The sequence below is a fragment of the Ananas comosus genome, linkage group 11, assembly GCF_001540865.1.
Source record: "Ananas comosus cultivar F153 linkage group 11, ASM154086v1, whole genome shotgun sequence".
Lineage (NCBI taxonomy): Eukaryota > Viridiplantae > Streptophyta > Magnoliopsida > Poales > Bromeliaceae > Ananas > Ananas comosus.
This window is the reverse complement of record NC_033631.1, coordinates 11842557-11867374: the sequence shown is the minus strand read 5'-3', so window position 1 is coordinate 11867374 and position 24818 is coordinate 11842557. Positions and strand designations below refer to the sequence as shown.

Below are 24818 nucleotides of genomic sequence, written 5' to 3'. Positions count from 1 at the left end.
CAGAACAAAAAAAAAGAAAAAAAAAAGTGGTTAGAAAAATATAGTTTAAAATATACTTTGATAAAATGTAGATTGAAATATGCTATAATGGGGACTTGTGAATTTTGCATTATATTAAAAAACTGTGGTGAGACAAGTGAGGATTATGCACTCCCAATTTAATTGCATTTCAATAATAAATTTTTCTGAAAAATTAGATCACCAAATGCGCAAGTAGAAATATTATATTTTAAGTCATAAACAATAATAAAATACAATATTGAAATTTACTTTTTTAGTGGCATTTTATAATACTTATTATATACAGCGAAAAATGACCATATGAATTTGACACGTTGATGTAAGACGACACGAACGGAAAAGCATAAATACTTTTTTCGCTTTTTTAAAACATTATCATATCACTTTAAAACCGATTTAATCGAACTGTTAATGCTATAAAATTAGTGTAATAATTTAGAATATTTTGTACAGAATAATCGCAGTATGATTTATTTTAAAATTAATAGTGCTTGTACGGATATATCCATACTTCAATGGTCGTCCTATAAGATTTTTTAATTATTTTTTATTTAAGTACAATACGTTGTGTCCGACTTGAGCTGACACTTGCTAAGCTCGGTCCACTGGACACGGTGCACGCAACATTTCCCCAACTCTCGTCTCCCACTCCTCATCTGGTAATTATCGAGCCCAATTAAATAATTATAATTACCCCGGACAAGCCCATAATTACCAAAACACCCTCCACTCCGGTTCCATCACTTCATCACTATCTACAGCCGTCGGATTCTCCGAACCAGTCGATCTCGTCCGCGCGATCTCCGAGGGTATTTACGTAAATCGGTCGAAAATGAGGGCATTAATTTATTAGAAAAAGTAATTACCGGAAAAGGAAAAAAACAGGGGAGCGCTACGATATCTCGGACTTTGCGATATCTCGGACATCGTCTCCCTCGCTCCATAAACTTCTCTGTCGTATTAATCGCGTGGCCACTCGGATGAGAGCGAAACAAACAGGGGAGCGCTACGACCCTCTCAGATCCCCCCTCTCCTCCTCCTACGATCGCCATTTCCTAGAGATCGATCGCATGGAGGAGGCGACATAGCTCCAATCGGGGTTCTGGGCTTCGGATTTGGATCGTGGGGGGGGTGGGGGGAGCTCGGAGGAGCGGGGTTTGGTGCCCTAGCTCGACGGATCGAGGAGGAGTAGGGGTTGTGTGGGTGTTGTGGAGCGGGGGGGAGCGGAGATGGGGAAGGTGGCGGTGGGAGCGGCGGTGGTGTGCGCGGCGGCGGCGTGCGCGGTGGCGGTGCTCGTGGTGCGGCGGCGGATGCGGACGACGGGGCGGCGGGCGCGGGCGGAGGAGGTGCTGAGGGTGCTCGAGGAGCGGTGCGCGACGCCGATCGGGAAGCTGAGGGAGGTGGCGGACGACATGACCGCGGAGATGGTCGCCGGGCTCCAGGCCGAGGGCGCGAGCAAGCTCAAGATGCTCGTCAGCTACGTCGATAACCTCCCCACTGGGTAGGAGCTGCCGATCCTCACTTTCCTCGTTAATTTTGAATTATTCGACGAGGTTTGATCCGATTAGGATTTAATTCGATAATTGTTGCGGTGCCTTGCTGATTGGATTGCAGGATTTTGCTATATTCTGCAATATTTGCGTGTTTATTTCATTATCTCTTAATGGATCATTAGATAAAAATCTGGGTTTTGGCCGATTTGGGTTGGTTGATGCTACAAAAAGTTTATTTTGATCAACACAACGTGGTTCCTTTTGCTTTCCTTTTGACTAGTCGTTTAAATATTGAGACTTGATAGTGTCTAGGTTGAGTTGCTGAAATTAGGTTTGAAAGCTGAGCTTGGCTTGATTTATTTCATGTTTAACTTTGCCTGCGCAGGCTTGCTCCTAGTTTGTCTATTAAAGTTTAAGGAAGTTGAATAGCTTCTGGCAAATCCCACCAAATTGCTTCTCTTCCTTCTTGGATACCTTCATGTTGTAAATTTTCTCTTTCTGTGATCTGCGCTTTTGAGACATATCATCTACTGGAGACATATTTTCCTTACGTCTAGAAGCACTGGATTTGGATAGAAGAGAGAGGTCGATAGAGAAGGAAATGGCAATTCATCTTCCAGTCCTGATGTTTTCACTACTTCCAGTCTTCGCGGGCATTATAACCATGTGTTCAGTGTCATTTAAGTAATGAAATGTGAATGCAATGCCATTTGTGAAAGTACAATACTAGGAGAAAGTTTCCTCTAGATTTCATAGGAGATATCATCTCCCTGTCCCAGGCAAACGAGAACTTATTGATTTATGGGACTTCAGTAATATTCAGGTCCTTTTTCTGTAGACAAAAAAAAAAGATCTGCCTTATAAGGGGTAAAGATCGTTTAGCTACAGTCTACAGAAGACACTCTAATATGTCCATTTGTAGACGTCAGGTCCCCTATAGCAATGTAACGAAAAATTTATTGGATGAAAAACTTAACAGGGGCCATCTTTATTGCATCAAAATATTATGAAATTATATCTCGACTTATTTAAGGCTACTCTCACAGGGATGAGAAAGGGCTGTTTTATGCACTGGATCTTGGAGGAACCAACTTTCGGGTTCTACGTGTCCAGCTGGGAGGAAAGGAAGGGCGTGTCCTCAAACAAGAATATGAGGAAGTTTCAATTCCACCGCATTTAATGGTTGGAAGTTCCAATGTAAGTGAAATTCCTTGATGCTCGTCTACTTTGTTTTCTTCTAAGCTTGCATTACTGAAGTCGTGTTATATGCTTTCAGGAACTGTTCGATTTCATTGCTGCTGCGCTCGCAAAATTTGTCGCTTCTGAAGGTGAAGACTTTCACCTTCCTCAGGGCAGGCACAGAGAACTTGGTTTTACGTTCTCTTTCCCTGTGAAGCAATCTTCAATTGCATCTGGAATTCTTATTAAGTGGACAAAGGGATTCTGCATAGATGAAACGGTTAATTCTTATGTCCTTGTTTTCTTTAGTAGCATTCATCCATCTTAGGATGATAAAATTCATCAGAACTTGCTGTTATCTCGCACATGATTTTGTCACTTCTCTATCTTTAGGCCTTCATTTGTTATGGAAGAGAAGTCTCTAAGTCCTAGCAATTTCCCAGGGAGATTTTAATGTTGTCAATCTAAGCTTTGTAAAATGCTTTATTGAAAGCACGTAGTTTGTATTATTGAGCAGATACCACTTTACATTTTCCATATTTAACATCTTTTATGATGGCACAATTGTTTCTTCCGTTAGCTAGAGCTCAAGATTGCTCTTTATGCAGTTTGGTAATCAATCAAACATTGTAAGTAATTGAATAATGATATTTTTGTAGTTTGTCAGGTACTTTTGAAATTATTATCATGATACATGCATTAGTAAAAGGTTCATGCTGCACAGAGTTATTATGCTTATTGTCTCAAAGGTTTTATGGAAATTTGACAACTGAGAAGATTGTAAATTTCATAATCAAGGCTGTTTGTATGAGCATAACAAGCAAAGAATACAGTATATTCTACATGTTATAGTTTTGATCATCACCTTCAAGTTAAAATTGCTTTTCCCTAATTGGACCATTGATTGTTATAAAATCAGGTTGGAGAAGATGTTGTGGCTGAACTGACTAAGGCTATGGAAAGACAGGGACTTGATATGAAAGTTGCAGCACTGGTAAATTTCTATAACTTCACTTCTTTTTTAATATATGAAATGTAAAATTTTCTGTCTCAATTTCAATTTGTTTCTCCGTATAATTTCAAATTTTTGGTGCATGCAAATCTATCCCTCAGTGTCTACTACTTCAATTGGCTCATCACATCCGAAATTTGGGAACTTGCTCTGCTTAACATTTTTGCATAGGTTAATGACACTATTGGTACGTTGGCTGGAGGGAGATACGATGATAGTGACGTCATTGCAGCTGTCATATTGGGCACTGGTACCAATGCTGCGTATGTAGAGCGTGCACAGGCTATTCCTAAGTTGAATGTAGTTCCTAAATCAGGAGAGATGGTAAGTGCCGTCTTTATATTTCCTTGGTGTTTTAGCTGGATGATTGACCATAAGATGCTAAGCTTGAAGTAACATGTTTGTTAGTGCTTGTTCACATTGCCTTCTCGAGTAGCTTCTTTTCTTCAGAAAGCCAAAGCTTAGAAAACCAGGCACTTGTTTAACAAATGTCTGAAGTTTTTGCTATGTGGGAAGTAAAAGTTAGCTTATGGGCTTCAAAATAGAAGCTCAAATTTGAAACTTCTGCTTCTGCTGTAATATGAAGTTGCTGAGGAGATTTAAATGAAAAGGCTATTAGCTCTTTTCTGAACTGCCTACTCAAACAGCATCTTCAGAAGCTCCGGTAGGGCCAAACAGGCCCTTAATGTCATCTAGCAAAGATATATTAAGGGGCTTTTGAGCCTAGTTATGAAATAAGGCTGTAATACATTACACATATGGCCACTCTTGTTCATCATATAAGCATGTATAACATATTCGTCGTATCTCTAGGTAATCAACATGGAATGGGGGAATTTCTGGTCGCCTCATCTTCCGATGACAGACTATGATAAAGCATTAGATTTTGACAGTTTGAATCCTGGTGAGCAGGTATTATTACTTCCGACTGTTTATTAGTTCAACTGTTGTCAGCTTTCTGCTGCTCTACAAAAAAGTTAAAGTCCCTTATTTCCAGATATATGAGAAGTTGATTTCTGGCATGTATTTGGGAGAAATTCTTCGAAGAGTCCTATTAAGAATGGCTAAAGAAGCTTCACTTTTTGGAGATATTGTACCCTCAAAACTTGAAATTCCATTTGTACTGAGGTATGTTTTTTTAACTAATTAGTTTCCTAGTCTCTTGCAAAAGTAGAAGTTTCTCTTCGCAAGTAGTTTCGTCTTGTTAATCAGAAGAACAGTTTTTACCCAGAAGATGAGCCAGAAGTACATCACTGTGAAGAACCTTGAACTTCATGTAACTGGATTTAGTGTAAAGGGCAGTCACTTTATCTTTGCAACTGACCTCTACATTATAGATCATGTTAGAGCACTTATGATCATCTCTTCTTTTCTTTTTTTCGCAATGATGTGTGGCCCTTGTTGAGAAACCGTATTTACTGAATAGACCAAGAAGACATTTGAGTTAAGAATATTGAAATTAAACTATTGAACAACCAAAAAATACAATGATATTTGAGTTATAAAACACTTTGTAGGTTTCTTTCCTGGACGGATAAGACTGAGGAAGTTGAAGTTTAGAAGAGAGAGACCAGAAAGGGATTTTGACAGAGCTAGAAAAGACAAAGTTGCAAAGAAGTTGTATACATATCGTTTACTGTTGCTTTGTTACTGGTACTGTTGAGCCCATGCTACGATTTCCTCTTTGTACGAAGCCAACCCACCTATCATGTATTTTCTAATCTGAGACTTTTAGTCTACAGTTGAAACTTGAACAGAGGACACCTGTTTGTTCCCATGTGCCGCAGATAGATCTCTTAGTTCGTGATCAATTGATAAGGAAAAAACTATTATTTGGTCCAGGTTAGTTATGTGCCCAATTTTTTCTGACTCCTGAAGTTCCATCATCCTGTTATTGTTGGCTTATGGAATGAAACACTAGGTAAATAGCGCCAGTCGCCTGAAACTGTTAAGGGAGCTTCAGTTTGATCCCTTTCAACTTGCAAAGCTGGGCCCTCAAAACCTTTAATTTCATTGCAATAGTGCAACGTCCGGTTGAATTCCTCTGTCAAAGTAAGATTGCAAGAAAATACAACTGTTAGCAGCATAAGTTTTAATAATTGAAAAATTGGGACCAAAGTGATGCGTCCTAAAGAGGCAGGCTGCCTTGCAGTATGCTGTTTAAGTTACTTCGATTGCCTTTTCCCACTTTAATCCAGTGATTTATGTACATTGGAATTACTTAGCTACATGTAATATCCCTTTACTACTACCATGAGTACCATCCTTGCTAAACCAACTTTGGACATGAGATGTGCAGGACACCTCATATGTCAGCTATGCATCATGATGCATCCCCAGATCTCAAGGTAGTCGGAACCAAACTTAAGGAAGTCTTAGGGGTATGCTCCTTCTCACTCTCCCTACGACAATGAATTATGGAATTACAGTTACGGTTTATTTGTAACTCCTTTGTAAAGATCCTTTATTTTCTTTCAATTTCAGATCCCTAATACCTCCTGGAAGACGAGAAAACTAGTGGTCAATGTCTGTGACGTCATAGCAAAGCGCGGGGCTCGCATAGCTGCTGCTGGAATATATGGTATCCTAAAGAAGCTGGGGCGGGACACTGCACCTACCGACACAGCTAGTAAGCGGAGGACGGTAATTGCCATGGACGGTGGGCTCTACGAGCACTACGCCATTTTCAGCAAGTGGCTCCAAAGCACTCTCAGGGAACTGCTCGGAGAAGAAGCATCAGCTTCTGTTGTTGTCAAGCTCGCCAACGATGGCTCCGGCATTGGTGCTGCTCTCCTGGCAGCTTCTCACTCTCAATACCTCAAGCTCCAAGAATCATAAAAGTTTCTCTCTCTCCATGCTGAGAGACAGCAAATTTTCTTTCAATATAGCCCCTCCCACCCTGTTTTCTTTTCTCTGGTGTTTTAATTTACTACCTGAGAAGCGGCATATAGAATAACAAAAGTAGAGAGAGGATGAGGCGGAAGTTTTAATCTTGTATAATCGCAGGATCTAGAAATAGGTAAATGGGCGGTCCATGCTTTCCTGTCTAGGCCTGCCAACTTCTCATTTTTCCTTTTCCCGACATGCAATGCGGCGAACCAATTCGCCGATTTCGCCTGCTTTTGATTTATTGAGCATCGTCTCTCTTTGACATTTCGACAATAAATGGCCAACCTAGTTTCTGGGAGGCCACCCTGAATCAGAAATGCTGGAGCTTTTTAATAAATGCTTAGTGAAGTGTAATGGTTGTGGTTGATCTCAGATGTGCATTTCATGATTGGTGAAGGTCTGTGTTCTTGTCATTTATTATTAATAGAGCAGCTATCTTTTCCACTAATTATTATTACATGGAAAATAAAAAGAGTGGAAAATCATAAGAAATATTGTTCTTATGCTATCTTTTATAAAACATACCCATCTCCTTTTTTATGTAGTATATATATATATATATGGAGTATGCTAATAATATTATTATTTTTTTTAATTTTTAGGTGTGACAATTTTAAACTTTTTATACAAAGCCTGTGGTGAACGCGTACAATTTACCTGCTCCGAACGGGTTTCCTGTGAGTCTTTTATCTGTAAGCTCTGCATCTTCTGAAAACAGATACGGAGCGATTTGCCCCATTTTCTTGCTTTCTGAAAACAGTACTAATTTGTAATATTTGTTTCATTTATAGTAATGCAATTTTAGGATTATTTTACCAGAAACAAAAGAAAAGAAAAATAATTAATGCTACATAATTGCATGAGCTGTGAGTTGAATGGAAATTTTCAGCAATTATGGGACTAATGGATTACAAGTGAAACGAATACAAACAAAATCGAGACCTCAAATTCGAGCCATCGGAATCTCGTCCGTTACATAGAACAGCAACAGGAACGACGACAACCGTTTGATCTCTGACGATGAACCAGATGCCGTACGATGGCATTCCCGTAAAAACGACGATCAACGAGGGCCAAGATTTTTCCACTCTCATTCCACCTTCGCCCGCACTGCGCGCGTTGGCGGGAACCAGCTCCCCCATAAACCCTCCACCCAAAAAAAGCTTTTTTAAAAAAAAAAAAGGAAAAGAAAAGGAAAAACCCTAATCCCCCAAAAGCTCCTCCTCCTCCTCCTCCTCCTCCTCCAATGGCGGCGACGGAGGAGCGGCGCCGCCCCTCCCTCCGCCCTTCTCCTCCCTCGCCATGGCCACCGTAGAGCGCGGTGGATCTCTCCACCTCTAATGGTGTATACATACTAATATTCGGCATACGGGGTAAAAAACCAGGCAATAGCATTGCTCCTTCTTCTTCGTGACCTAGGGCAATCGTAGATCGGAGCTAACACATAACCAACGTTTATTTTGGTTTTTCTCTATTTCTAGATTCTATTTTATGCCAATGTTTTCGTGCACGAGCTATAGTAAGTACATTTCTTGTATTTAGGGATTTTTTTTTCCGTGATTATTTCACGAAATCGAAATCATGATAGCCTTTATTTTGATCCACTAAATGAGAAATTCATTAATGGTTAAATGCTTCTGAGTGTTATGTGTGTGGTTATTGATTAGGATGCTTTTTTCTGGAGAATGTTATTGATTTATTTGGTGATTAAATTTACTTATCTTGTTGGTGTAATTGCTAATGATTGGAAAGAATCTTAATGCCATTGCAGTAGAGTCATTTGAATGTTTCTTGTGTAATGCTTACTTGCTAAACTTGCTACATTTTGATTTTTGTATCATTGTTGTTCTAAGCACATTATTCCAATGAGTGATATTTTGCTGTTATTGATTGTGTATTATTATTAGAAATTATCTCCCCAGTCACATGTGTAATATACATTGTAACATTGTTCCATCTAAAGTCGATATCACGAGATTAGATGGAATAAAAAAGAAGAAAAAAAAAGACATTTTATGATCCTTTGGCAGAATGTCTAAACATGTCATAGGATATTTCTGCCAGCTTGTTTGGTCCTCATTTTATGGCTTTTTGGATTGCACAAGTTGTTAGCAGGTTGTGATCCACATGTGCCGAAGAAAAATGCAATGTAATATGAAACCAAGTGGGAAAAGCTCTTCTTGTTAACAAATGTTGTTGGACCATGAATGCCGTCGTCCGTTTCAAGGTTTATGTCAATCCTGAATCTTGCCTTATTGCATTCTTTCTCATAAATCCGGTCGAGATTTGCTTGTCTCTTTCCGCCTTTTATTTAGCAACTTGAATTGTCATTTTCTTCTTTTTTTTTTCTGATAATACCGTATGGATTCGATGCTTGATGAGAAAGTAAAGCATATGGCTATATCTATTTCACCAATCATTGTCTAGGTTGTTGCATGTTTTCAACTTGCAAATACAGCAATACAGTACTGTACTATAGACATCACCTTGTTTCAGTTTGAGAATAATATTGTCTTATGTGCTTCTGCATTCACTCTTTTTTTCATTGAACTGAATTTTCAATCATGAGACTTGCATACCTAGATTCACTTTTCTTAACTGCTATGATATACATGTCTTGTGGTTAATTCCAGTAATTTGTGATATTGAGCACTCAGCTATCATGAGATTTGTTATTGTAACCCAAAAAACAGAAGACTAAATTGCAGAAAACCCCCCCCATAAATATCTTTTTTTTTTACTTTTTTTTTCTAACTTTCAAAAATCTATATTTTATCCCCTCAACATATCAAGTTATTGAATTTAGTCCCGCTATGTCAGGATTTCATCACTATTTCGTCTATTTCTTATAATTTATACTAAAAGTGTCATTCAGAATGATAGAAATATATTGAAAATTTTTTTTCCTTATAGAAGAAGTAAGAACAATTTACTCAGTTTGCTCTCTCCATTAACGCCGTACCTTTCTGAAAATATTTTTAAAATTTAAGGGAGCAAAATGTAGATTTTTGAAAGTCAGGAAGAAAAAGTGAAAAAATAAGTATTTACGGGAAGGGTTTCTGTAATTTAGTCAAAAAAACTTATTTTATACCTTTGTAAGTCGTGTTTTGAGTATTAGAATTTCAGTGTTACAATCACACACAGTTCTTTCTCTCAAATATATCACTGGAGAATTTTCATTAATTCCACATTTATTTTGGATTAAATAGTGACGAGATCAGTTATTTGTTCTTGGATCCTGCCTCTTGCTCAATCTCTCTTTCAGCTATTTGTTCTTGGATCCTGCCTCTTGTTCGATCTCTCTTTCAGCTTAAAAATGCTGTGCCTGTCTCTTTAAAAGCAGTAATCTCTATTCTATAACATCAACAGTACAGAGCAAAGGGACCGACCGTCTCTAGCGCAAGTGGCAAAGGACTTGGTGATTGGTATCCGAGATCCCAAGTTCGAATTTTAATTGACTCACATTTCCAGCTAAATTTACTTCTAAATAAAATAAATAAAACGGATAGCATGCTACCTATCTCTCTCTCTCAAAAAAAAAAAAAAAAAAAAAAGTACAGAGCAAAGGGAGTCACATTAAACAGTGTATTGTCCGTTCCCTTTTTTATATCCGGTCAATACAAAGATAAAATCTTAGGCTCGTTAAAGTTGTGTTTTACTTAGCTCCGAGCTTTTCTGTGTGTGTAGATAAATCTGACGAATGAGATACAAGAGTCGCTGAGAAAGTTGAGTGCATCATAAGGGAAAGAATATTTAAGGCTCCGGTCCAAAATTTCTTTTTTTCATTTTGTATTAAAATACTGAATGTTGCAACTCAGTGCCATTGTTAATTAGCCTTTGTTTTATTAGTGCACTCGCTGCAGTTGGGCAGTAACATACTCTTCCCGAAATTATCAATTAACTGGTTAATCTCTTTTTTCAGGTTCCCATTCTTATTTAAGTCGTGCTATTCTCTTTGAAATCGGGAGGAAAAAAAAAATCCTTCTTATTTATGTTATTATTATAAATTTCTTGTTTATAGAGTTGAAGTGCTTCAAAGCCAAATATTTCTCAATTGAAAGCTTCAACAAAATTAACACCACATTCGCTGCTTTACGGGAAACGGAGTTAATGACCACTGCCTCCTCGTGGTGAATTATCTGGTTAGAGTTTCGAAAATCAGAAATATACTTCTGGGCAACTGTTGGCGGAGCAAATTCAAATATCTGTGACACTCGCTGTTTTACGAGGAACGGAGTTAATGACCATTGCCTTCTCACGGTGGATTATCTGGTTAGAGTTTTGAAAATAAGAAATACACCTCTAGGCAACTGTTAACAGAGTCGCGCAAATTCAGATACGCGTGGAACTTTTATCGTGAGTAGTGATGTTCCTTACGTGTTTGTGTTTTTTTTTTTTTTTTTTTTTTTTGTAGGGGTCTAATTGTATCATATTGTAGCTCAATTCATAATTCTATCAGCGGATGCTTTCCGCTGATAGCATGTTACCTTTCCTTCAGAAAGAGATTAAAAACATTTCCCTTCAGTGCGCCAAATATGAGAATTTAAACTCTCAATGCAAAGCTGAAAAACAATCAACGGCAAACGGCACCTAAGAATTAGATTCTTCTGACGTGCATATAACAAACAAAAATATAGAGCAGAATAAGTGAGATTCACATGTAAAGCACGGCAACCGATGAAAGAAATTTGAAATCTCTTTAGAAGAAAACTTAACATAAATTTTTCACGTAGAAAATGTTAACCATCAACATGTAACGGCAACCTACAAATAAATAACAGTATCATCCAATTAAAAGCACCTTCAAGTCATGCTCGAACATAGCATATTGTTCCAAAAACGCCTCGAGTAAAATAAAGACCCAATAACGAGTAGCTGAAATTCCGCAAATGACAAACTCAATGACAAGAAAGAAAAACATGCTAAAACTAGTAACGGTGCATATTTTGAAGAAAGAAAACTTAGAGCTTGTCCTCGAACTCGGATAGCGGGGTCATCTGCTCCTTCAAGCCCTTCCTCTTCCGGATTTCGCTGACAATCTGCCCTGCCTGCGAGCTGGGGTCCATTGGATCCGCCGACATCATATCCCAGTGGTCGAATACGCACTGCGGGAAAGCCTGGCCTGATGTTGCAGCCCTGAGAGTACTCGAGAACCCAAAAGACTCGATAACAGGGAGGTAGGCCTTGATGTTGTAAAGTGGAGTACCGGGCCTCTGCAACTCTTCAAACACATGTCCTCTCTTCTGATTGAGTACACCATAGATACCACCAAGTGCTTGTTCAGGAGCCTGGATCTCCACCAAGTAGACTGGTTCAAGCAGCCTAGGTTTAGCGGTAAGCTGTGAGGCATAAATAACTCTTCTTGCTGTCGGGATGATCTGACCACCACCTCTATGAATTGCATCAGCATGAAGAACCACATCGCATACTTCAAAGCAAATACCACGCATGTTTTCTTCAGCAAGTGCTCCTTCCTTTGATGCCCACTGGAAGCCAGCAACAACAGAATCCTTGATTTCATTGAGGTACTGGACTCCCTTACACATATCGACGACCATGTTGGGGCCAGTGGTTTCGGGTCCGAAGCACCAGATCTTCTTGGCAAGTTCCTTGTCCCACTGAAACTCCTCAGACAGAATCTTGGCTCGCACTTTAGGATCGTCACGGGGACCAATTCTACCTTCATCAATGGCCTCCGCAAGCCCTTCCTCCATGGGCCGTGCCTCCATGTAGAGACGGTTGTGCTTGTTCGGCGACTTGCTCATAACAGTTCGGCACGACCGCTCAAGCACTGTTTCACGGAAGGAGACGACCGGAGGGGAAACTACGATTTCCGCCCCTCCCATGAAATCTTCCTGCAAGTCCTTCAAACAAATCTCCAGATGAAGTTCTCCAGCACCAGCAATAATATGTTCGCCGGACTCTTCAATAGTACAAACCACCATAGGATCGGATTTCGCCAACCGTTTTAAACCTTCAACAAGTTTCGGAAGGTCAGATGCAACTTTACATTGTACTGCAACACGGACGACCGGGGAAACAGAGAATTTCATTGCCCTGATTGGGTGGGCATCAACTTCCTTCTCATTAGTTAGGGTGGCGTTCTTGGTGATGAACTGATCCAACCCAACCATAGCTACTGTGTTCCCACAGGGAACATCTTCAACGGACTCTTGCCTCTTACCCATCCAGATAACAGTTCTCTGCACACTCTTCACGTACAGGTCTTTCTTCTGACCTGGTACATAGTTCGGTCCCATGATCCTAACCTTCATTCCAGTCGCAACCTTTCCAGAGAAAACACGACCAAATGCGAAGAATCTTCCTTTATCTGAGGCAGGAATCATCTTAGATACATAAAGCATGAGAGGGCCCTCCGGATCACAGTTTCTAATAGCATTTGCATAAATATCATCCAGTGGGCCCTCATACAAGTTCTCCACACGATATTTCTGGGCTTTGGCTGGTGAAGGGAGGTGAAAGATCATCATTTCAAGAAGGGCATTGCTCGCAGGAAGCCAAGTCTGCATAACCCTCTTCATTAGAGCTTTGCCCGCCAATTCCTTCTCTTCGGATTTCATGGTCACACCGAGTTTCTGCAACATGGGCCACAGCTTGTCTTTCTGATCGTTCATGCAAGTGTTGATAATTTGCTTAATGGGTTCATAACAGAACTGAACAAACCCTCTTTTACAAGTGGCAGAGCCTGTGTTCTTTGTGGTCCACTTCCTAGTCGCAGGATCGAAATAATTCTCACCCCAGAGCCTCTCCATCATCTTTGACTCATCAACTCCAAATTTCGCAGCATACATTTTGGCAAAGTTTGTAAGAGTAAAAGCCCAGCCATGCAGCCCAGCAGAAAACGCAACAGTTCCTTTTTCAGGATAAACTTGGACATCACCAAGAAGGGGATCCTCGTAAGTAGCCATAATCACATTGGCATTCTCGATCACACGTTGAAAGGTTTGGTAAGCTTCCTCACCCTCAACCTGAAGCTCTAAGAAGCAGCGATCCATTTTGTTAACTGTTAGAACAGGACGGATCCTCTCACCTAATGCCTGCCTAAGCACAGTTTCAGTTTGCACGCAGACCCCCTCAACACAATCCACGACAACCAGCGCTCCATCAGTGATTCGGAGAGCGGCTGTGACCTCAGAAGAGAAGTCGACGTGCCCGGGTGAATCAATCAGATTGATGAGGTATTCGTTTCCTTGCCTCTCGCCCTTGTAGCTCTTCAATGATTCATCAGTCATCTCATAGTAAAGAGATATACCAGTTGATTTGATTGTGATACCACGCTCTGCTTCATCCTGGCGAGTATCTGTCATCCGGACATCGCCGGCAACTTCCTGGGCGATGATTCCAGCAGCAGCCACAAGTGAATCAGTAAGAGTGGATTTGCCTGCAAATAACCAAGAAATATTGGACATTTCATAAGGCTTGCAGCATGGGGAATTTACATAAATTACTCTCTGCAGATACAAAATGAGCCACAAACCGTATCTTAAAACGATCATATATTAAAACATCCGGAAAGAACTAAACTATGCTGGATATAGTTGTCCAGTGGCATTATACAGTAGTAGATGAGAAACTAGACAGCAAAAAACACATCCAGAAGAACAAGTAACTTCCAAAATGACAGAAAAACTGAAATGAATGAAGCATGATGGATCTTCAAACTACAGCCAAATATGCTTCAAATGGTTCAAACCTTTGAATAGATTTCCAAAGCTATTATACACTATTACTTAAAAGTAACATAGAACACAACCTCATTAACATAGAACAAAACCAGCATGAATGTGATAATGACGACAATGACAGAAAGAGCAAAAACTTGAAAATTCATAAGATCATGATTTCCATGCAGTAATAAAGCTTATGTGAAAATGGCAATAGTTGATTGGGTTCATCAAAAAGCAGGACATAAAACATTTTTAATTAAATTGTATATGTTCATCAAAGAACAGAATAATTTAAGCCGTATTTGTTCTAGCACGAACTGCACTTTTAATGGACACAAGGAGGACCGGCCAAGATAATTGATAGAAGCAATAATAAGTCTAGATGGCAGAAGCTTTTTCTTCGCATTGTGAGAATAAAAGCTTCTCCTCGTCATGTGATTAATTTGGCACGTTTAACACTTGTGAGTTGATAAGTGAAAATAAAGCAGAAAACAGAAGAAATCCTTCAAAAAACTTGGATATTGCTCACCATCTACCGAAAGAGCAGATTCTAGTATCTTCAAGACAGTAAGAGAAAAGAGGCTTGGATATCATGGAGATAAAAATAATGGATAAACAAAAAGTCAACTATATGAACATAACAGGTATTTGATGCCACATACCATGATCAACATGCGCAATGACGGACATGTTACGGATGTTGTGTTTCAAGTCCATAATTCTACGGAGCTCTTCAGCTGTGAACTTCACCATCTTGACAAGTTTGGAAGGTTGCACAAACTAAACTTCAAATATAAACCTGTTAATTTCAAGATTCACCTCAGTTACCAAAAAAATGAAGAACAGCAAACATAAGCAAACAAACAAAGATATCAAAAACTAAAAAGACTAAAAACCTAGCTGTCATCTCAAACCAGAAAAGAAAAAGAAAAAAACATAAGTTGCTATGAGTAAACTAAGGTACAAATACAAAAACTATTTCTCATTGCTTTAAGAAATTGACATTCTACTCTTATTATATGCAAAAGTAGCAAAGCCAACAAAATCCACATCCTTGCAAAAAAAAAATGATAATATTTGCACAAAATTCGGTTAGCTGCAAGAAAATGCCAGCAGTTGCGAATTAGATCAGGGAAACATAAAAAAAAAGATGGCCAGATGTGCTCAACCTCTACATGAATACACCCAACCATACAGTCAAAAATGCATAATATTGTTAAAAGAATTAGGTGAAAAGATGAGCAAAAAAATTCAAATTTAAATGGAGAGATAAATATAACAAAACAGAAGCAAAGAAGCATAAGGTTGCAAAGATCATTATGCTGACAAAAAAAAAAGCAACAGAATACCAAACTCAGACTAAGATAGGTGTAAGAATCGCCAATGCATCGTCCTGTGTAAGTGAAAAAATTGCTCCAAAGAGAAATTCTAACTGGCCGTAAATCACATAATAATAAAACAAATAACGGTAAAATATTGACACAAATAACATTGTGTTTGAATATTTTCTCAAAAGTCAAATCAGTAATCAACAGTTAAGGCTCCACGTCAGACTTGAAATTCAGTTAAAAAGAATACAACGATAATCCCCCCCGAAAAAAGTTTATACCTACAATATGTATCAGTCCAGCAACTCGAGTCAAACTTGCTCAAACTCAAAGTTTAATTTATTTACCAAATTAGAATTCAGCAGGAGAGGTCATCACACGGTATACAATTACTATTAGAGGATAGATCAAACCCTAGATATCCAACATCCTAAGCAAATTTGACCTCAAGCTCCAATGATTTTCATATACTAGGTAATCGACAGAGAATATATTACACATATGAAAACTTCAAGTATAAAGACTTGCTAATAATTACTTTTAAAGAACACTACCATAAAATAGATATAACACAAAATCCATCATAACACACATCCTCATGTGGGGATAAGTAGTTAGAATCCCATAACAAAAACTGATCTGCTGAGGCAACAACAATAAATCAACAACTAGGAGGAGAGGAACCCATGAAACATTCAAAACTCTAATTCATAATCAAATAATAACATTATAATCAATACAGAATGGAAAAGGCACAAAAGATTATCATGATAAATTAATTCCTTCTGATATTAAGGAAAAAATGAGCACAGCAGTGTAATCTAAGGTTTTCCCAAATTTTCGCAACCACAGATATCAAAATATACATAACCTTATGCCTCAATAAAACCAAATAGCTGGAATATTACCAGATGGTTAAAGATGCAAATGATTGTTATATAATATAGTATAGATGCGAAATAAACGAAAACAACAGCATCCATGAACAAACAGAAAAGAATGATCGAATGAAAGTAATCACGCAACAGACCCGTCGAAAAGACCATTTTTCAAATTAAAACAAAATAAGTTCTAACAAATCACTGTGACGTGGAAGCCAATCACATCAACCAAACTGGCATGTCAAACACCAATACACAGATCTAAAGCAGCATCAAATATTTCACCAGATCTACAACAAAAACTTAAATCCCATATCTCAGATAGATCCAAACAACAATTACTAACATAAACACAAGAATATCAAAACAATCCATAACACATCCGAAGCAAACGCATCTAATTTCCATCATCTAACTAAACATTTTGACCAAAAATAATCCAAACACTTCAGATTACAGCACTCAAAACAACAAATCAGAGGTAAATAAAACCCTAAATCTTAGATCGTCGAAGAGAGAAAAGGGAATCTAGGGTTCTACCTCCTCGAGCAGTAGGAAACGCAGCCGCCGCGCTCTCCTTCTAAAACCCTCGGCCTATCGGTCGATTCCCATTTGAGAGAGAGATATATATAGCGTTCTGAGTGAGTGTTACTGTTTTCCGCGTTATGATGTCTCGCGGTGCCAAAATGGTTCGATCAAAGTTTGACGTGATTCGATCTCGGCCGTTGATTGTTCATTCGCTGATCTAACCATCCGTCCGAACCTACGCAAAATTGCTGACTCACTTATCACCACCTCAAGTTAAAAAATTAAAATTTTACTTTTCGAAATGATTATTTTTTTATTAAATTATAGAGGGGAATTTTACGCCAAACTTTCTCGTACCACTGAAATTAGAAATTTGGATTGCAATTTTTATCCAAAAATAATTCAAACAAATTTGATTATTCAAAATTTCAAACGATGATTTGACAATTGGGCTAAATTCACGCGGGCTGGAGGTTTGTAACACCCGTCAAAAGTATGTTGCCTCTTGGGCTATCTTTGGACTCTGTTTTAACACCACACTTGGGCCGGCCCATAACTTAAGAATGTACCTGACTGGCCGGATCATGGCCCATCAAGACGGCCCGCTTCACGTCATTCGCCCATGGTTGAAAGAAGAAAACGAGGGCCCGAAGGAGATGACAAATATTTTGTTTATTTTCTATGTAACATCGTACTTACATATCACAATGAGTTGATTATAATATATTTTCGATAAAACACAAAAGCACTTTCATATATACTTTCCTTAACTACATTTTATCTATTAACATTAGACATGTCTCAATACCAAACAGACTCTTAGTAATCTAAGTATTTATTAGCGGGCAGATGAATCTGTGAAGCTTATATTGGACGTTGTAGATCCAGCCGGCTACTAATGAGCAGTAGGATCAACAACGAATGTATTCGAGGTTGTGGGCAACGCATTACCTCTCAAATAGCTCCGATGTATCAATCAGAAAAAAAAAAAAATTCCACGGATCTAACATAAAATGGCCTATACAAGAGGGATTTCCATACAATTTTATCATTTTGAAGAGTTAATAGTATGGAACGAATCTTAAAATTTTGAATTTTGAGGACTTGTCGTGGCACTAAAATTATGAGATCATCTATGCATAATTGAATGGAAAATAGACTAATCAACAGCAGAGTTGAGTTGGCGAAAAAAACTCTCGGATTCCTCTCAACCCGGATACGTAAAACCAACAATAAAATTTGCCCAAGTACATGAACCTTTGGATGAATTGTGTACACGTGGAGTAATGTTGCGATCCTGACCCTATAGGTGAATGCGACACATTAGAAACATAGGTGGCAACATTCACTGGATCATGTCATGAGACTTAATCTCGGAAAACAAAACTTTCGTTATTAATTAATCACACCAATAGAGGTAATTTGAGGGACTGGCACTTTCTCCCTTCCACTTCTCCCAAGTTTTTTTTTTTTTTTTTTTTTTTTTAAGAGATAGGTAGCACGCTACTCGTTTTGTTTATTTCATTTAGAAATAAGCTTAGCTGAAAATATAAATCAACTAGGATTCGAACTTGGGTCTCGAATATCAACCACCAAGTCTTTTGCCACTTGCTCTAGGGACAGTCGGTCACTTCTCCCAAGTATTAATCCACATACAAAAGGCATCTTTACATTCCCACGCCCCGGAATTGAAGGAGACAGATAGACGGCGTACACAAATCATTGGAGACATATATAAGACATTATATCCAAGGAAATTGCAACTTTTCTTTTTTTGGGTTCCTTTTCTTTCTTTCTTTCTTTTCTGTTATTAAAAATTTAGCGTGGCTCATTTACAGAGACAATCTTTTGCTGAAAGAATTCTACCATTCTATATTTCTATTTGAGAAAAAATAAAAATATTTTTTTAATAATTATGATAGGACGAATGAATCTAATTAAAATAATTTGATTGGTCGGTAACACCGCATCAGCAATATAACTTATGCATTCTAAATTTTTTTTCTTTTGTTGATCTATTATTAGGCGTAGATAATAGAGAGCAAGAGATTTTTACGTTGCAATAGCTTGCTTCTTATATTGAGGTTAAAATATTGCTTGTATAATTAGGACTTTATTGAGGTTAAAGTATTGCTTGTATAGTTAGGACTTTATTGAGGTTAAAAGAGGATGGATTGGTAACATGACACGCGTGATGTGTGGGTCCGAAGTGGAAACGGTTGACCATCTTTTTTCTCGCTGCATGTTCAGCCGGTTTCTTATGGTGATATCACTGGAGGATGTCGAACCAGAAAACTTCGGAACTGATGTTCAACTGGCGTGGGATAGATGGAAAGATCGGATGGGGTCACAATCCGGACTTATTGGATTAATTGTCTGCTGGTGGATTATCTGAGAGAATAGGAATGGAGTGATTTTTAGGAGGGCTCAATCAGACCCATTAGGTGCAATCTAAAAAATTAAACAGCTGTTGTCTCTGTGGAAAAATCTCTGACTAGAAGAAGGATCCTCTTATTACTTCTTTTTTTTTCTCCGCCAACATGGAGGCCCAGTTTCCTCACCCATGTAGCTTAATTCATATTCTGATTGAATAAAAATTGAATGAAGCGGATAGCGTGCTACCTTTCCCTAAAAATAAAAAAAAAAATAAAATATTGCTTGTATAATTTAGGACTTAGCCATTGAACACTAACTGCTGGGTGTTAATCTGAGCGTTATTTTGAAAGGTTGGGAGTTCAATTTCTCGAAATGGGTGTTCATAAGTAACGGGGCTAAAGACCCACTCTTTGAGAAAGTTTTTATATAAAGTCACACACTCACACTGCATCATTTATATCTTAACCAATTAATTTTTTTTAAAAAAAATATAATAATTTTTTTAAAAAATAAATAATAATAATAAGATGGATAAATTTTAAGAAAATAATTTGATTGATTAGAAATTTGACTGATATGGTGTCATTACTGTATTTTTATTTTTTAGAGATAGGTAGCACGCTACCCGCTTCGTTTATTTTATTTAAAAATAAATTTAGCTGGAAATGTGAATCAACTGGGATTCGAATTTGAGATCTCGGGTACGTATCTAGCTACTATAAATTCTTCCCGAAAAATTTGTGGAGTCTACGAGTCTGTGGACAAGTTTTTTTTTTTTTTTTTTTTTTTTTTTTTTTTTTTTTTTTTTTTTTAACAGTGTGTTTATGAACTATGAAGTGGCGTCCGGGTTTGGCAACTGGATCCATCAATGAATAGATCAACATGGCATGTTCGGTAGATTCGTTTAGTACATGCAATAAATATACAAATATGTGAACACTTCAAAAAAAGCTTTTCATTTTTACATACGTAACTCAAAATTGGCCGACCGTCCATAGAGCAAGTGACAAAAGGCTTGATGGTTGGTATCCGAAAACCAAGTTCGAATCCTAGTTGATTCACATTTCTAACTAAGTTTATTTCTAAATGAAATAAACAAAGCGGGTAGCGTGCTACCTATTTTTTAAAAAAAAACTCTCAAAATTGTAACTTCTCATAAATAATTTTCAAAAAATCAGCTACCTCTCAAAATGCCAGGTATAGACGGGATGACTCCATACGTAAGATAACAAAATTTATGTGAAAAATATAATTTCAAAAAGCATGGATGTAAATCCAAGCAAACGTTAGCATTTCCAACTACTTGGGCGTAACATGCCTCTTGTTACCCGAATTCGCGCTAATTTTACGCAATCCATCAGTAAATTTGACTTTACATTGTGCGCAGATGCAATATGCGCAACGAAAAAGGATGTAAAAACAGAAATTCAGAGTACAAGCAATGCTTTCAACTCAGCATCTCCCGGCAATTCTTGTTTGACTCTCAACAATCCTGCGTCTTTCTTCTGCGAACTGCTTCTAACTGAAAGAAAACAAAGGAAACAAAAACTGAGCTTAAGCGAAAAAAAAAGAAGTAAATTAGATTCGTGTCGGAGGCCCAACGAAGTAAGATAGCAAATTCAAGACTAAGATTTCAATTTCATTAATAGATTATGTTGTAAATCAGAAAGAAATGCTGATCTGATCCACAGAATATGATACAAAGATGATACAGTAGACTTACTGGGAGTGCCGAAAGCTCAGATGTTTTCTGCACCCTCAACCTCTTGGCTGCCGAAACGAACTCACTGCAAGCGTAAGAACCGTCAGTAAAAGAACTTCAAAATCTTTGAAACGCACGCATTATTGCATCTGTTTTTCTTGTAGACCATTAGTAGATGAAAAGTGATTGACAATCATAATGAACCCGATAAAATTCGACCCTATTTCTTCTTCCGTTATCCGTAATATTGACATAGTCGAGTAGAAAAAGGATGAAAATTATATGTATTTTCCTTGCAAATTCTGCGACTCGTGTTTTTCATGCTTGTGCGAGATAAACTAAAATCACAACACAAAGTAGATTTTTTTTTTTTTTTTTGAAACAAAAATGAAGGATGCTTACTCCCAAGGAACGTCCCCGACAAACAATCTATCTCCATCAAAATCTTCATAAACAAGCGTATATTCGCCAGTTCCATCAAGCAAGCCACAAAACGGTTGTTCTACTTCTCCATTTTCTCGACCTTTAGCATGAGAAGGATCCCGCCGGGCTTATATTGAAAGAAACAACAAGGTAAGAAAAATAAGGATTCGCAAGTAGTCGCGTAAATAAAATTGGAATACGAACGAGGCTGCAGAAATGTTCATGCCCATAACAAGAATTTAAGCTTCTGTAACAAGTTTATGATCGAAGAAGGTTACGTCGTATACCGTCGAGAAGGCCTCGAAAGAGCTCTTCTACCGCCGAAGCTAGCTTCTCGTAGCTGTCGTAGGCCTGGAGGTCTATTTTTCGTCCGATGGGGATCCCATCCATATTAATTTTTACGAGCGAACCCTTTTGTATATTCTCAGGATTCAAACTGGTTTCTGAGCTCACGTTCGGCGGTTCCGAAGATGGTTTCGATGAGCAACTAGCAAGATTTTTCCTAAACGATCGGACCGGAGGCCACCCGACAACAGGAGCACTGTTTCTGTAATAAAAATTTATATGTTAGTGTTTCTCACGTACACAAAAAAAAACACCCCATAAAATTCAGTTGAATATAGCAGAAAAAATTGTTAAGTATATATAATGAAGGAGAAGAAAATACAATTTCATGGCATTAAAAACAATGATGTTGATGTTAAATTAATGCAAAACATAAGTTGGAGCATATAAGCCATAAATAACAGCCAATGGACAATAAGAGATGAAATTACAGGGGAAAAGAAACATTTTGTTTTTCTCAAATCATAGAACAGAGAGCATTAGTTAGAAGTTTTTTCTCTTTCTTTTTTTCCATTAATGGAGAAAGGTAAATGGAACCACAAACAAGTAACACAATTAAATATTTCCTCCCACCAAAAAATTGTCATTGTGAAATTAATGAAAATCATAAAAGACCAATAATTAAAATGCTCTAAAAATGAATTTTGCAAGTGATATATAGGACATGAAACAACCATGACAGAGGATCATACAAAAACTTTTATTAAATTTTTTTTATATATAAAAAAAAAACAAAGCTTGGATAAATGAGGTGCATATGAGTTATATTACTTACCTTCCCTGAGAGCTTCTGATACCTTCATCATGTGCTGATGGAAAAAAGCATGCTTTTCCTTTTGTCATTGGTGATAATTCCTTCCCCAAATTAGCTTTATTTTCCACCTGAAAAAACCCACTTTTCTGCTGCTGAGTACCTAACAAAAGCAGAAGATTTTAGAATCAAAAAGAAAAAAAAAAAAAAGAGAAAAAACCCATGAATACAACCTTGATTAATTCATAAAGATTTTACCTTCTGGGTTGGGCTCAAACTTGTCAAAAGCTCCCCTTTTTGATCCAGAATCAACATTAGTGTTGGGTTTAGGAGCCTTGGGAAAGAACCCAAGAGAGAGAATTGAAGATCCCTCCTCCTCAGTTTTTATCTCTTTCACATAATCTTCTCCTCCAGGAAGGCCAAGTGTCAACTCCAGATTTCTCTCTTCTTCTGAATCTATATCTCTGCTTCCTCCTCCTGCAGCAGCTACTACTCTTTCTTTACCTCTCACCATCCATGTCTCATCCTTTGGAATCAAATCTAGTAATCTGGGAGAAGGATCTCCTCCTCCTTTGGTGAGATCTTCTTCCATACCACTTACTCTTTTTTTTCTCTCTATAAAAATTAAAAGAGATTAAGCAAGACCTGTTTCAGAAGATGAAAGACCCAGCTTCTCTCTTTTTGTATTAATAAAGTGGAAGTGGAAGTTAAAAAAACTGGTGGTTGGTGTATTTCAAATACTAAATTAGGAGAGAAGAAAATGCATGTCAAAAGCCAAACTAAAGTAAGCAGCATATATAAACCCATTTTCACACCTCTGATCCACTCATCATGTTACAAGCATTTGACAAAGTTAAGAAAATAACAAAAGAAAATGTTGTGTGTAAATGAAAACTCAAACAAGGAGAGTTGACAGAGCTTTCAAAAGCAAGGACGAATTTGTGTAAAAAAGTGAAAAAGAAAAAAAAAAGTAGTAGGTAATAGAGTAAAAGAATATGTGCACATTTAATACTCCTAAATCATCATAAAAGAAAAGCACTTTTATTCACTTATTAAAGTTACTTTGAAACATTATCAAAGTCTCAAAAATCCTTAACACCAAGAAGAATTAAAACACTGGTACCTTCAACACAGATCTCCACAATGAGATCTCCTCTGTCTCTCTCTCTCTCTCTCTCTTCTTAGATTTAAGAGGATTGGTAGTAAGATGAGCAAATGTTCCACAGTATGATGTTATTTCTCAGTACACCCACTAAATTCCGATGTGGAATTTTCTTCTTTTATTTTTTTTGGACAAGAAAATGAAATTCCCGAGGCGTGCTGTGGATGACACCAGCACGCTTATCCAAGCACACCACACGAAAGAGATGTCCCACTTTGGCGTCTTGCAGCAGCACAAAGTGACAGGGGAGCCATTTTAGCACTGTAGTCCCTCACATTTTTCTTTATTGCATGTTGGTGTGCTGTTTTTGCATGTTTTATATTAATTTATTGTTGAATTGATACAAATATTAAAAATACTTTATGAAATCTTTAGGCCTTGCGTAGCAATGGTTGTTTTTTTTTTTTTTTAGTATGATTTTAGAGCAGAAGGTTCCGTGATTGAGTTACGTCGTTTTTTGTTTCATTAAATTTTCTCTTGTTTCATTTTATTTTGGCATACTAGTATCATTTTGGCCACTAATTGACTCCGTCGATTGTTAATTACAAGCAAATTTAAATATTAACATATAAATTTATTAAATTTGGCTATTATTTTATATCTAAGTAAATTATCTCAAATGAATAATGCCTCTTTAACATCACAATGAAAAAAAAAAAACTATCAAAATATAAAACCGCATTAATTAGAGCTGAGGTAAAAATTAATTTTCTTTCGTTGTTTGTTCGTACAGCTGTGAAATTAAAACTCTTCCAATTTTACTATTTATTTGGTAGAAAATAATATTACAAAAAACCAGAAATATAAAAAAAGCAAATTAATATATTATTATTAATTAACTTTGTATTTGAATTTCAAATAAATATAAAATTATGATAAACATAACCAATAATAAAAATAATAACATTTAGAATAAAAAATTACCTAACCGTTTTCCACTTTTGAGTGAGACAAACACATCAGCCCGTAAGCGCAAGCGTGCAATGTTTGTGAATGTTTGGTCACGGCTACGCCCCACATTTAAATAATAAAAAAGTGGG

At 37.4% G+C, this 24818-nt stretch overlaps 3 protein-coding genes across 6 annotated transcripts; 1 reads left to right on the top strand and 2 right to left on the bottom strand.

The window, feature by feature from the left end:
- Positions 1236–6966, top strand: LOC109717274 (hexokinase-2-like). Of its 3 annotated transcripts, XR_002218144.1 has the most exons (10): positions 1236–1522; positions 2561–2711; positions 2791–2973; positions 3613–3687; positions 3877–4029; positions 4519–4617; positions 4703–4833; positions 5223–5358; positions 5448–5547; positions 6005–6086. XR_002218144.1 is itself a non-coding variant. In XM_020242950.1 (9 exons), exons 1-9 carry the CDS (start codon positions 1251–1253, stop codon positions 6541–6543), a joined length of 1500 nt encoding a protein of 499 aa, XP_020098539.1. In that variant the 5' UTR covers positions 1236–1250; the 3' UTR covers positions 6544–6966. The 3 variants fall into 3 exon arrangements, 2 of the variants coding, with proteins under 2 accessions (XP_020098539.1, XP_020098540.1); XM_020242950.1 differs by lacking the exons at positions 5223–5358; positions 5448–5547 and adding an exon at positions 6190–6966; XM_020242951.1 differs by lacking the exon at positions 6005–6086 and having other exon boundaries at positions 5223–5463.
- LOC109717273 (elongation factor 2-like) lies at positions 11293–17117 on the bottom strand. Of its 2 annotated transcripts, none has more exons than XM_020242948.1 (3): positions 17032–17117; positions 14945–15081; positions 11293–13996 (listed from the first exon to the last, which is right to left on the bottom strand). In XM_020242948.1, the coding sequence occupies exons 2-3, from the start codon at positions 15033–15035 to the stop codon at positions 11556–11558; spliced, it is 2532 nt and encodes an 843-aa protein (XP_020098537.1). In that variant the 5' UTR covers positions 15036–15081; positions 17032–17117; the 3' UTR covers positions 11293–11555. The 2 variants fall into 2 exon arrangements, with proteins under 2 accessions (XP_020098537.1, XP_020098538.1); XM_020242949.1 differs by having other exon boundaries at positions 14945–15062; positions 17032–17086.
- LOC109717276 (auxin-responsive protein IAA6-like) lies at positions 20617–24746 on the bottom strand. Its single transcript, XM_020242953.1, has 7 exons — positions 24703–24746; positions 22875–23231; positions 22641–22779; positions 21799–22067; positions 21500–21647; positions 21119–21182; positions 20617–20917 (listed from the first exon to the last, which is right to left on the bottom strand). Exons 2-7 carry the CDS (start codon positions 23206–23208, stop codon positions 20879–20881), a joined length of 993 nt encoding a protein of 330 aa, XP_020098542.1. The 5' UTR covers positions 23209–23231; positions 24703–24746; the 3' UTR covers positions 20617–20878.

Bases quoted from the DNA above. Each gene is read 5' to 3' on its own strand.
- LOC109717274 (XM_020242950.1), top strand. From the start codon at position 1,251: ATGGGGAAGGTGGCGGTGGGAGCGGCGGTGGTGTGCGCGGCGGCGGCG. The intron at 4,030-4,518 runs GTAAGTGCCGTC...TCGTATCTCTAG, and splicing joins TTCCTAAATCAGGAGAGATG to GTAATCAACATGGAATGGGG. The intron at 6,087-6,189 runs GTATGCTCCTTC...TTTCAATTTCAG, and splicing joins AACTTAAGGAAGTCTTAGGG to ATCCCTAATACCTCCTGGAA.
- LOC109717273 (XM_020242948.1), bottom strand. From the start codon at position 15,035: ATGGTGAAGTTCACAGCTGAAGAGCTCCGTAGAATTATGGACTTGAAA. The intron at 13,997-14,944 runs GTATGTGGCATC...GGTTATTTGCAG, and splicing joins CATTGCGCATGTTGATCATG to GCAAATCCACTCTTACTGAT.
- LOC109717276 (XM_020242953.1), bottom strand. From the start codon at position 23,208: ATGGAAGAAGATCTCACCAAAGGAGGAGGAGATCCTTCTCCCAGATTA. The intron at 22,780-22,874 runs GTAAAATCTTTA...TGCTTTTGTTAG, and splicing joins GTTTGAGCCCAACCCAGAAG to GTACTCAGCAGCAGAAAAGT. The intron at 21,648-21,798 runs GTAACCTTCTTC...TTTCAATATAAG, and splicing joins CCTTCTCGACGGTATACGAC to CCCGGCGGGATCCTTCTCAT.